Source organism: Lipotes vexillifer, unplaced genomic scaffold, assembly GCF_000442215.2.
Source record: "Lipotes vexillifer unplaced genomic scaffold, Lipotes_vexillifer_v1.1 scaffold38, whole genome shotgun sequence".
Classification (NCBI taxonomy): Eukaryota; Metazoa; Chordata; class Mammalia; order Artiodactyla; family Lipotidae; genus Lipotes; species Lipotes vexillifer.
Genome location: NW_006791464.1, coordinates 3,214,154 through 3,227,885, shown reverse-complemented (window position 1 = coordinate 3,227,885; position 13,732 = coordinate 3,214,154). Strand labels below are relative to the sequence as shown.

General features: G+C 38.5%; 1 protein-coding gene across 3 annotated transcripts in view; it reads left to right on the top strand.

The window, feature by feature from the left end:
• The first annotated feature begins 12,407 nt into the window (after nucleotides 1-12,407).
• Nucleotides 12,408-13,732, top strand: part of DACH2 (dachshund family transcription factor 2) — a 629,817-nt gene continuing 628,492 nt past the window's right edge. For 2 of the 3 annotated variants that reach the window (XM_007464443.1, XM_007464441.1), the window contains exon 1: nucleotides 12,408-13,089. In XM_007464443.1, coding sequence (XP_007464505.1) covers nucleotides 12,575-13,089 — 515 coding nt within the window. In that variant the 5' untranslated portion in view covers nucleotides 12,408-12,574. The remainder of the gene's footprint in view (nucleotides 13,090-13,732) is intronic. The other variant, XM_007464442.1, reaches the window with a different exon arrangement.

Genomic DNA, 13,732 nt, shown 5'->3' with positions numbered 1-13,732 from the left:
CACATGGGAGGTTTTCCTCTGATGGATTACTGTAGCCTAACCCCTTACCTACTTGCTGACTTTAAATAAGAAATGCTGAATGAATTCAAAACATGTATTTTATATACTTTATTATTTTTTAAAATTTTATTTATTTTATTTTTATTTATTATTTTTGGCTGTGTTGGGTCTTCATTGCTGTGTGCGGGCTTTCTCTAGTTGCTGAAACCCGTGTCCTCTGTATTGGCAGGCGGATTCTTAACCGCTCTGCCACGAGGGAAACCCAAAACATGCATTTTAAATGGGAAGCAAAATATCTAGCTCAGAATTGAAGAAACTAACATGAATATTTGGAGAAATTAACCTTTTATTTAATGTCCTTTAAATTTCTACTGTAGGGCTTCCCTGGTGGCGCAGTGCTTGAGAGTCCGCCTGCCGATGCAGGAGACGCGGGTTCGTGCCCCGTTTCGGGAAGATCCCACATGCCGCGGAGCGGCTGGGCCCGTGAGCCATGGCCACTGAGCCTGCGCGTCCGGAGCCTGTGCTCCGCAAATGGGAGAGGCCACAACAGTGAGAGGCCCGCATAACGCAAGGAAAAAAAAAAAAAAAAAATTTCTACTGTAACATTCTGACTGACGATTTCTGGACACCAGATAATGTTTTTTTTAATCTCTCTAACTAAAGCAAAATGTTGCTTCTAATGATTCCTCTTGCTATATTAAATATCTTACTTAGGAAATTTTACCCTTTTTTAAAATTTAAGATTCCCATAATACAGATGAAGTAATGACCACTTGAGGCATCAAACTGGGAAAATGTACTTCTGATGTTTGAGGTATCTGTGCTTACTCAAATTAATCATTTTAATGACCTATTAATTTTCACATTAATCATAAAAGATTTTGGATTTTCTTAATGTTGAAACCATTATATAATTCCTATCATGTTCTTTATTTGCATACATTAAAGCAGAGTTATGTAATACCCAGGATATAACACAGGCACTCATTAACTGTCTCTCAACTTAGATTACACTTCTGGGATAAAATCATGAATATGAAAACAGAGAAAGATGACCAGGAGCAAAGCCTATTTTATATTGCTTTGAATATTTTACATGATGCAAATAGATTGTCTTTTAAATACAGAAAATAAATTTTTATAATTCTCAAATAACAACATAATTGAATCAGCATTGTATGTACTTAATTCAAAATCATTTAAAACATACTCCAACCATAGACCAAATATTCCAATTAATTAGTTGATGTCTATTTCTAAGGCATCAACTGATGCCTTAATCTTTACATTTCTAATATTAGGACTCAGCTATATTACTCTGACACTTCTTGAATACAATTCGATATTAAATTATGAAAGAGCTAAGCCTCAGAAATCTACTGTTACTTTTGTTTTCCTTTCTAGCCCAGATGGAGAAATGGTTATATCACACACATTTTAATGTGACCTCTATTACTTTTTACAAGACAGATTAATGAGATTTTGTTCCAGTGACTCTGTGAAATTAAAAGTGGTTGCTAACCTAGAGACCCAGAACCTACCCATTCATATTTAAGGGTTTTCCTTACTGGCAGAGACAAAAGAACTGGCCCAATCACCCCAGCAGTTCTTCAACTGATTGAAGTGATTAAATTGATCATTTGGAGTGATCAGTATCCATGGTAAATATTTTTATCCTGTTCCTTATGAAAAAGTGAACTAACTAAAAATATTATACATAGTTCTTTGTATTTTTAAAAAGTTAGGACAGATGGTTTTTAAATAAGCACTATTTGACACTAAATACTAGTTCTTTATAAAATGTGGGCATTATGCGGAAGTTGCCATTTGTAGTCAATAGGGCTGCATTTGATGGTTAAGAAGTCTGAACAGAAATCCTGCAGTACCTCTGTGTTTCCTAGTTTAAACAAGAGGTCACTTTCCAGATTGAGGTTACTGTGTGTGTGACCCTGAAAAACGATAGTAGGGCACTGTTTTTTTTTAAAAAAAAACTTTCTTACTCTTACACAGCTAGATTTTACAGATATATTTAGCATAACTTATTTAATACCCTATTTCTGAAAGAATTCTAAAATATTTTGACCAAATGTTAACACTTTTTTCCTTCAAGGCAATATTTATGTAGACATGAATGCAAGGAAATCATTTGTGACAACATCTCAGGAACCTGCACACACAGAAACTTCTCAAGATAAGAGCTGTGTATGTAAGCACATTCTATAAAAATAGCAAATTATTATTATTGAAAACAATTGGTAAGTCAATAAAAAAGAAATATTATTTCAGCATAGAATTTCCATAAGTTTAAGATGCACAGGAACACATAATATGTAGTTTACATTTTCATCACAAAGTAAAATGTTAACATGCTAGAAACCTGGAGGAAGTCCAATTTATTTGCAAACAAAAATAATTACCTTCATTTACAGTCAAACAATGCTGTGGCAGCTGTATTATAGACTGAAGAGTTCTTTCAGAGTCTTTCTATTGATTTTCTTGTTTATTTCCATTTTCTTTTACTTTTAAAAGTTTTAGGCAATTTAGTTTTGAAAAATAAAAGGATTAAATACCCCTACTTGTCACTAGATGGCGGTAACTCCCGGATGGGTCTCTTGCAGTAAAGCAGTAAAATGGAAATTTTTGTTTGCTTGCACTAAAGATAAAGGTACACCACTAGTTACCTATGATTGAGATTTTAATGGTAGTGGTAGAATGAGTGTGTGTTTGTGGGAGAAGAGAAGATGGAGGCATGTATGTGTGTGTGTATGTGTGAATGTTTTTGTGTTGAAGACATTGTCCATAGCTTACAAGAGAATTGAAACTCTGTTTTAGATTACTTTTTTGCATATGTATGAAATTAAAACCAAATAAGGAATTAGAAAAAGATAAAAAATTCATATGATAAAATACAGAGCATTTTCATTTTCATACATTACCCTTTGTGCAGACATTTAGTATTTATATTCCAAACAGAATGATTTACAAATCATTATTGATGATGATAGCAGGACATCATTTTTATATAAGAGCAGGTCACATCTTCTACTTGGCATTTTCTTCCTTTTCAGACATTTTGGACTCAGAATGCATAGTTTAGATAAGTTATTTGAATATGCATGTCTTATTGAGTTCTAAATGAATTTTTGAGATTCCTAGTGAGAAGTGATAACAATGGGAATTTATACCTTGTATGAAGATCCCTCCCAGGACAATAGAGACAAGTGTGATTTGCTACAGTAAAAGCCTCATGGTGAGAAATTTTAGTGAGTAAAATTTGATGAATTTGATGAAAAACAGTTCATGCTTAGAACAAAACTTTTCAGAAGTCGGTATCCAAATAGGATACAAACATCAGTTTACGTTAAAGGGTATTTGGTTCTTTCATCAACCATCAGTTATTGGTGAAAAACTTCCTTTTGGAGCACTCAAATTTCCTACTCCAGCCATAAAATTACACTGCGACCTGACATCCTGACCGCTGGAAACAGTTGCATAGAATGTGGAATGTGACATGTTCAAAGAAGAGAAGTGATCAGATTCCTTACTGGAGAAAATCAAAGGCTGATCGGCTCTCACAGAGCAAGGTGAAACCTGTTGAAGGTTCTGAAAGAAGAGAAAGAATTTTGGACAGAGCAGAGCTTTGTATTCTTTTAAGCAACTGTTTTTGCACAACGGCTGTTGTGTTTGCACCTGTCAGACTTCACTGTGAACTTGGAGAAAAGGGTTGATAATTCAAGCAAAGTAACGTCCCTTTCATTTTTTTTTATCATTGTGAAGTTTGAGTTTTGTAGATAATCTGAAGGGCTCACCCCTATATTTCATCACTCTCTCATACTCCTATCCTCCAGCCATATTCACTATTATCTTCATGCCTCTACCTCACACATCTTGCCCCATCCTTCCACCCACTTTCTTCACCTAGCTAACTTCAAGTGATCTTTCATGATGGCTCAAGGATCACCTCACCTGAGAAGCCTTCCCTGATTCCCCCTGTGTAAGGGTTGCCAGATTTAGCCAGTAAAGTTAAGGGAAACACAGCTAAATTTGAATTTCAAATCAGCGATGAACAATTGTTTGTGTAAGTATGTCCCAAATATTGCATCCTGTATTTTTACTTGCTAAATCTGGCAACCTTACCTTAGTTAAGAGATTTTTTTGTCATTTACAAAATGCAGTGTTTCATTGACCTTATCAAATAATTCCACATGAGAATTCCTTCATCATTATTTGCTTCATATACTAACAAAGTACATGAGTATGGCTTTTGTGAAAGGACTGATTACAAAATGTTACAAAGTGGACTTCAATACAAAATTCTCCATTGTTCCTTTTTGGCCTGATTAAACTATGTTTATATCTTTACTCTGCAACATCTTAGTATGGCAGAGGAATAGGCTACCCTTGCTAATTGATAAGCTTTCAGTGTGATAGAGCAATGTAACAAAAGAAGAGTTCCTCAGTTTATTTCAACAGAAAGAAAGGGTTTATGCCTGAGTGTTGTTACTCATAGTTGATAATGGATTAAAATATAGTTATTGTAAGAAGTATAAATGCCTCTATTAGATCTTTGTGAAGACACCACCATAAATGCCAATCACTGAAAACATCTCTAGTAACTCCTTCTTTTACTTAATAAGGGATATCCCATCTTTAAAACATTGAAAACAGATGTCACTGCATTAATTCACTGCTGATGTACGTAATAGAAATGACACACTAATTAATTTAATGCAGTATAAATGTACTGATTATTTATCATGGCTGACAATAAAATTATGAAAACATTCAATTACAATCAGTGGTAATTCATTATTTATTGATTTTACATTATGCACACGTTAATACAATGCACTTACTTATGCAGAAGGGATCATTTTTCTGTTGATATACAGACACTTGAATTCATCAGTTTTATTTAAAAACACAAAAAAAAATTAAGTTTGAGTAATAAGAGTTGATCCAAACTGAAATAAGAATGTGCTTGAGATATTAATATCAAACCAAATTTGTCTCCTTTAAAGGGATGCCTAAGAAATATAAGCTTCTGAGCAAGATTTCATCAATTTTAATATGCCGCTCAATTATATATCTCTGAGATGGCCAATGATTTGTCACTTCCTAGAACTGCACAGCTTTCAGCACTTAAACACATACCCTGCACAATGCCTAATAGAATATCTTGTGTACAGTAGGAATGCAACAAATATTTGCTGTCTAAATGTTGATCTTGAAAAAAATGTAAGAAATGTTTATGATGGAAATGTGTTCTATAGGTTTTCGGAGAAGGTATTGTCACCTCTGCCTGTGGCAGTCAGGGAAGACTTTAAAACTGACCGAATACTTTGGAAGATAGATTTTCATAAGCTGAGCGAGATAATTTTAAGCCGAGTAACAGCATACACAAAGGCTTGAAGGCATGCATGGAAGAGAAATTCAGGTTTTGAGGATATTGACTATAACAGTTTGACTTGTAGGAGAGTAGTGAGAATAAAATGTGATGATTCACTGGGGCCAGGCTGGGGAGCAGGGCAAGATAAGCAGGATGTCTGGAAAAGGTGAGTTCATAGTGGAAACAAGTTCCATCACTTAGTGGTGCTACCCTAATAATTGTTCTTCTACCATGCCATAGACCCCAAGTAGTCCCTTGGCTTGGTAACTTGGCTCAACCTAATATTGTATATATAAATGAATTTTTAAAAGCAAATTATTCTATTTGGTGTAGGTCATTGGAGAGAGCAGGGAGCTTTCTTTTACTTACAGTGCAAGACAGTATTTCTCCTACTTTAAGGTTTCCATTAAACTGAATTTGATTCAGTAATATTAGTAAAGCCAAAACTATAGTGAAACTGCTCCCAATACTATCACCTGAATTCCACACCACAAGCCATAGTTTTCTTTTTAGTTCTGACAGGAAATTATTTTCATAATCATTTTTCAAAACAGAAAATGGGTGACTCTAATTGTAAGCAAAGGAGAAATCAGCTTTCTAGTTGGTGAAAGTGGGGAGGAGAATTAGTCTCCCTTTCCTACATTTTTCTCCACTTGTTTATGGGGATGTAACTCACTTAATTGTAAATGTATACTGTTCAGGTTTCCATTATTTGAACAACTTTCTTTCTGGAAGCCTATTTCCTGTTAGTTTTTCCATATCTCTTATAACCTACATAAATTACTGTTCACAGAAACTTAGAACATGTTTGCATTTATAGAAATTTCTAATGAAGAATATAGTGTATGTACTTCAGGGTCTCCTTGGCTCTCCTGTCCACTGTCAATATTATCAATTCTACTTTAGCACCGGCAAGTTAAGACATTAAACAATATTCCATGTACTACATTTAACTTGAAAATTAACTGAGAATTGAGTTCTTTTAGGGACCAGGAATATATGTAGCTTTTTTGTTTATACAAGTAGATTTACGCACTTGATGAAGATGATTGCAATAATGGAAATGGATTGAGGAAAAGCAGGATTATAAGTAAAAGTTCTCTGACAAGTATGTCACCTCTCTCCTTTGCCTGCAACCTGGCAGTTTTAAGGTTGGGTTAAGTTGTCTGTGAGAAGAAATGGTGGAAATGGGAACTCAGGAACACTAATGTGTGAGTGTAGCTTCACAGACAAAACTGATCATTCTGTTATGAATATGAAATCAGTAGAATTCTGGAATCCAGACAGCATGGAGGAGTACAGCACCAGCTAAGGCTTCCTGTTTATTTTTATGCATAAGACCCATTAAAACTAAGTAGTTGAAGGATAAATGGACAAGATGAGGCCCAATCAACAGCCAGATGAAGGATATAAGTAGGTCTCTTTTTTATATAATGTGTTCCTGGAGAATATATATTTTAAAAATTCCTTACCATAAGTGAAAATCAAGCAACAAGTGTACTTTATCCTGAATGCATGTGTAGTGCTACCATCACCTCTTCTGACATCATTCGAAATCACTGATAAGTGGTTAAAGTAGGCAAGAAATGGAGCATATAGGTCCTTCTCCAACTTTGAGGGCAAGGTTCCTCAAAATGTCTTTAATAGAGGTCATATTTGATGAACTTACAACTTTAGGCATCCAGATTTAGAAGCACTGACCCCATGAGTGCACCCAGAAGCCCTTATAAATGGATTTTAAATGCATTAAACTGAGACGATGACTCTGGCACATTAAGAGATGGACTTACAAGGGCTTTTTTCACATTATAAATGACCAATACAGAGGACTGCCCAATTAGTGTCATTTGTCGTACATTGCTCATAAGAAATTGCTCAGGATTTCCTTCTTTCTCCTCTCCCCACTTGAGGTTTCAAGGAGAGGCTTATCACCTTGTTTCACTTTAATGCTGGTTGTGTGCACATTAGTAGATGGTAACAGTGCTCCTCGTTGTCTAGTCTACCATTCAAATGCTCACAGCCTTTCAGGTGTTATGACTCAGTTTCTTTTTTCTCAAGCTGCAGATCTCAGAGAAGCATAGACCCCTGGAAGTTCTAGATGAAAAAAATCTTTTGGGGAATCCTTTAAAAATGACCCCATTTAGAATTAATTTGTTTCAACTCTTCTTCCTACCAAACGTGCTGTCAGATCTTCTTGCCTGTATCTCGATTCCCTCCTTCTCAGATGTCTGAATATAATTCTAAGGCCTGGGTTGCTTTCCCTCTGCTTCTTTTATGTCCCCCTGATTGCACTGCAGAAATGTATACTTTGTCTCCTACTCATTTCCCTTTTCTATTACTACTTGTCCGCATTCCCTTCTCCCTAACTTTTCTAATTCTTCCCAGTTTGGGGAGTCATAATTTGTATATACTGAAACTGAAATTTTGAAAAAAATGTTTAAAGATAAATTAAAATAGTTAACAGGAATAGCAAGCACTCTGTGACAATCACTATTCTAAGCACTTTAAATTTGCTGTATATATTAACTCTTGCAATCGCACAAAATTCTATGGGAAAGTACTATTATTATTGTTCCGATTTTACAAATCAGGGAACTGAGGCAAAGCAAGGCTAATTTGCCTGAGATCACCCAGTTTACTAAATTGTGGAGCCAGAATTTGGACCCAGGAAGTCTGGCTGCAGATTCCACTCCCTTATCACTAGGCTAGACTGCTTTTTCAGAGAGGAATAACTAAGATTTGGTCTGAAGCGATCTTAAGGTTGTGGAGGGATTGCTGTATTGTAGAGTTCAAAAGGGGGAAAAAAGATCAAGTAGAGAGGAAGAGATTGGAGATGCCAAAGAGAATGATGGAGATAAATTTGGTAGACAGTGACTTGGAGGTAAGAGGGGTCATGAACATCAGTGAAGGGAGTAGAGAAGATTTTTTGTTTTCTTAGGGTTGAGGGAAGAAGTAGAAGATAAGAGGGAATATGGACAAAGCTTTTTAGGGGAAAAGGGAGGTGGAGGGAGCTCCTTTTGAATAACTTTGTGGTAAAATCATAGAGAAGTAGGAGGCAATATCTGATGAGAGGGAGGAGGAGGGTGACTTGCAGAGTAGAAAAGGGTTGGAGTTGCTGCTGCAGGGAATTTAACAGGGAGTCAACAAAATGAATAAAAGGATACTAAGTAGCAGTGGGCGTCCAGCTGAAGTTAGAATGGCTTGAATTTGAACAGTCAAAAGTCTAAGATTTAAAGGGGAACAATACATATGGAGACAGATGGACTTTAAAGATGGACTTTAAAGTTGACACATCTCCTTCTCCCGTAGAACAGTGCAGTTAGGGGTATGATATATTGAAAGTTGGCAAGTGCTTATACTTTCTGAGGTGCTTTAAGAGTTTCTTTTTATATTTCAGTTAGCAAATTTTCATTTTTTCTTTAAGCATCTGATTTTTAACTGTTACTCCTTCAGTTTTGGCCAGTTGTTTTCTCGCTCCAGTGGACCCCCTTCTCCATCTTTGCCTCCCTTGGAACTCATCTTTAATTTAATGTTGAACTGAATGAGAAAAAAGAATTTATATTATAGAAGGTCATTTTATAGCCAGTTTCCTAGGAAACCATATATTCCATTGAGTGGGGTATACCTATAGGCTTTAGCCTGTTAAACTCTTGATTATATGAATGCTTTCATTTCACATTTATTGCCTTGCCCAATCAACTTCCTTTTATTGTTTGTCTGAAAATGAACCTTAGAGGGCTCTTGAGAGGTTCTGATTAGAGGCCATATTAGAGGCTGCAACCTCAGTCATCTGAGGGTTTCAAATAATACCATTCGTTACCTTGGGTTTTGCTTGAATGCCCATTCTAAAAACCACCCCCTTCAAATGGTTCTTGATATTTCGTAATCCTGAATAAGACTGCCAATATATTTATTTATTTTTAATGAAAATGGTACCTGCTTTCACTGACAGTGTGGAACAAAGTAGAATGTTTTGCCTAAAGTCACAAATGAGCAACCTCCCCCTCCAAATTGAGCATGAATTAGGAGTAAATGTAAATTGCTAATTAAATCACAGAAGATTATAGCATTTCAGTGTATGAGAGGCTACACTTAGGCCCCAAATCATTCCACTGGAATAGTGGCATCTAGAACTTCTTGTTCTGATGAGATATGATATCTGCATTAATTTTGTTCTTATTTTCTGGAGTGCCTGGAATTCATACACCCTGAGTATTTATGTAGTTTTAGTTTGGTGCCTCTCTCCATAAAGAGTCATCTCCCAAGGGTACTCTGTTTACTGCAGCCTTTATGATTCTATATTGCTTCATGCAGTTCCAACTTACAGGGTGTTGATGTGCAAGGCTTCCTTGGGCCTTGTAGAAACCCAGACTTATTTAGAAATCTGTTTGGTTTATGGAAGACGTTAAAGTCAGAAAGGGATAAAAGCAAATTCTCCATGTGGAATTTGTCTCAATCTCAAAGCCTAGATAATAATAAGAGAAGAAATAGCATAATAGAAATAAAGTAATCAAAATATCAAGAAAACCCAAGGAGAAAACACCTGGTCTATTAGATCTAAATGACTAAATCTTTAAGTTACAAGTATCTCTTATGAAAATTACCAAGTTTATTTTCTAGAAGGCTGAAAATGGGAGGGAATTCAAATAATGAAGCCAATGGTCTTTTATGTATTTCAAGCTTCCAAGGGACTTTAACCCTTCAATGATCAATTTTAGTCTCTAGTATTTCTACTAGAATTTGAACCTTAATCTCTGGTAATAATTAAAATATTACTACATATCTGATAGATCACATTAAATATATGACATATCTAGTTTGAGCCTTTTCAAAAGTTGTTTTCAATAACAAAAAGTAACTTTTGTTATTGAAAACAACTTTTATTTTTCAATATTACAAATAGTGATTGCAGCCTGAATGTTCTACCTTTCCTTTTTACATATCAGAATTTCTTAAATTTGAAATATTGAAACATCTGTGCAACATCCCATTTCTGAAAACTCCAAACCACTCTGTGAAAAAAAAGGATTTGATAATGTGAGTGTAGCAATACACAGGGAGCACAGCTTGGCCTTAGGATCTTTAACGCAGTTAGAGAAATTTCTAAAAAAAAAAGAAAAAACACCCCAAAACCTTCCCTTTTAAAGTCAAACTTATTCATCTCGAAATTTCAATCACACTCAGTTATCAAAGTTGAGTTATTTCAGCACACAGCTTAATAGACATTTCTGTCAAAACACTTGTTGAACACAATTTGGGATTTATCTTTAAAAAACCTGGTAAATACCAACATTTCTATTAGTGCTTTCCTATTCTTTTCTGAAAATCTCTACTTTTCAGAATAATCTGATAATCTTTCTGATAATCTTTCTCAATTGTCCTTTTATGTCCCTTCTTATTTTCTTTCCACAACAGTAGCAAACTAGCAAGAACAATTCAATGCCTTTTGTGGCTGCACCCATTACAGTCTATTATGTTAGAGTCACTTTTCACCGTTATTCCAAAAGCAACTATCATCATAACTTCTTAGCATTTTGACTCCATACAATTAAAAATTGAAACTTTAAAGTGACTCAAAGGATAGTTCTTACTACTTGGTTGATGAAATGATAAAAGGAGAAAAGATGTTGAAGAGAGAGGTTGAAAAATCCAATTTAGGACATTTATGTCTTACTAAGGGAGGGAAAAGAAGCCCACTTATTCCTACTCTTTGATACTGCTAAGTACAAGGAGATCTGAGTAAAATTCAGTAAGTTGCTAAAATTATTTACATTCTGTAAGAGTATTGGAGACGTTGTCTTAGCTGTATCATTGATAACCTTTTGTAAGGAAGCAAAAGCATGGATTTCACTTTCTGAATAACAGCCTCTAGAGGAGAGGAGCACAGGAAAGGAAATACCTAAGAATTGAAAGGTCGACAAGGAGTCTTCAAACAACTTTGCTAGTGATCTAACCACCATATGATGTGTGGAAAAGACCATGCCTTTTCCCTGGAACATACCTTGCCTAGACATTTTGCTTATTATGAGCTCTTACAGTGCGTTTGAGGGCACTTGACAAGTGGGGAAGGAGGAATCTTGAGCTACACTTCAGGACGTGGAGCTCTAATCACTGAACCATCCAAGCCCACAGACAAGGGAAGAAAATGCAGTGTTATAGAGCACAAACCCTGGCTCTTCTCTCATATTCTGTAATGACTGTCTTGAGACATAAAGGAACTTTTCTTATCAATTTTAGCCGAGTCTGTTCCAGGATAGCGGCGGAAGTTCCGTAAAAAGAGGCGTCCGTCCGCCACCCAAAAACCAAATCGGCCTGTTTCCGAAGTGTTCACAGGCTCGCTGTGCCTGCTTATTGTCAGTGCATAGGAGCGGGTTAGCAACCCGCGACTGTGATTTGAGTGTGATATTGGACGCTGGTTCCTCTGTGCACTGGATGTGGGAGAACTTACACCAAGCGCGCTAGATGGGCTGGAGAAAGGCTGACTGTTTACTTCTGAACTCACTGGACTCATCCTCTTGGAAGCTGGGCGAAGACATTTCTTAGCTCCCGCAGAGTTTGGGAGCAATGTGCAAATGGATTTGGAGCTGCCACCTCTCTTTCCTCGACTGAACCCGGGTGCGGGGTGGCAGCAGATTGGGGAGAGGCACAGTGTGGAATCCCCCTTTGTGTTCCCACCTCGACACTCTTGGGGTGCGGAGGGGAGGAGTTCGTATCCTAGGCCACTTTGAGAGCTCTGCGTAATAATTGGACGTTCTCTCGTCAGACTGCTAGGCATGAAGCAGAAGCACCACACCGCCCCCTTCTCGGGCTCCATCCCCATTCACCCGCTGGCCCTGAACTGCCTCAGGTAGCCGGGAGGCAGGCCAGGAGTCTCCACCTCCTCTTGGGCGGCAGCCATACGGCGCGCTTGGGAGCCGAGGGTTGGGACCCATTGGCTGGGGGGCGCTGCCAGTCTCGGGAGGGGGTGTGGTGGGGGTGGGGTTTCGGGCCGCCACTGGTCTGGGCCGCTGACGGTTTGCTGGGTGGTGGGCGAGCGTGAGCCTAGCTACTGTAGAATTGCAAACAGTTGGGAGCAAGCGAAAGCGCGCCAGAGAGAGAGCGAGAGAGTGAGGGAGAGAGTAGGAGGAGACCTAGAAGAGACAGGGAAAGAAAGCGAAGGCCTGAAGACCAACGATTTGAGACTGAATGACCATGGCCGTCTCCGCACCTCCAGTGATCTCTGCAACTTCCAGCGGCACAGGCGTCGCAGGGGGCTTATTTCGGGCCGAACCCCTGTACTCGACTCCTGGAGAGCCTCCTCGTCTCACCCCCAATATGATCAACAGTTTCATGGCTAATAACCACAGCGGCAGCGCGGGGGCTGGCGGGGTCGGTAGTGTCAGCGGAGGCAGCGGCAACACCAACACCAACGAGTGCAGGATGGTCGACATGCATGGGGTGAAGGTAGCTTCGTTCCTGTTGGACGGCCAGGAACTGATCTGCCTGCCGCAAGTCTTTGATCTCTTTCTCAAGCACCTGGTGGGAGGGTTGCATACAGTGTACACCAAGCTGAAGAGACTGGACATATCTCCGGTGGTGTGTACTGTCGAGCAGGTCCGGATCCTCCGCGGGCTGGGAGCCATCCAGCCCGGGGTCAACCGCTGCAAACTCATCACCAGGAAAGACTTTGAAACTTTGTTCACCGATTGCACCAATGCCAGGTGAGATACTCGTTTCTTGGCTCGCTCTTCCCCCTTTGCCCTCTTCTGCATGTCTCATTCTCATCCAACTTTGTAGGGAGTGAGTCTTAACTAGCTTGCTGTACTCTTTACTGTGTAAGACGGTGGGGAAAGAGGACTGGAAGGACTCATTAATTTCCTGTCCTTTCTAGTCCGAGCTCAGTGGCAGGGCTTGGGTCTAAGAAAATCCCGCACAAACTTCAGTTTGCGGTCCTGTACTGAAAGTTTCCAGCCTTTCTCCCATATCTTGCATGGCTTTCTGGCTGCTTGTGGTTATTTGTTAATTTCTCTATTTGGTTTTCTTTCCTGCTCTTTTGTGGCCGTACGGGTCGGATAGGTTTTTCTCCTGAACACGGACACCAAGGGCTTTCTGGATGAGTGGGCTGGCTGAGCTGTAAACTGGGCTCCTAAGCTGGCAATCCAGAACACAGCATTTGGGGGATGCAGAGGGTCGGAAGTCTAGAAATCCCAGAGGGTGATTCGTTCCCCATCCTGTGTGTTTGTTGTGAGAGTGCGTTGGTGTGTGGTGGTGGTGATGGTGATGGTGTGTGTGTGTCTGGGTGTGTGTGTGTGAGAGAGAGAGACAGAGAGAGAGAGAGAGAGAGAGAGAGAGAGAGAGAGAGAG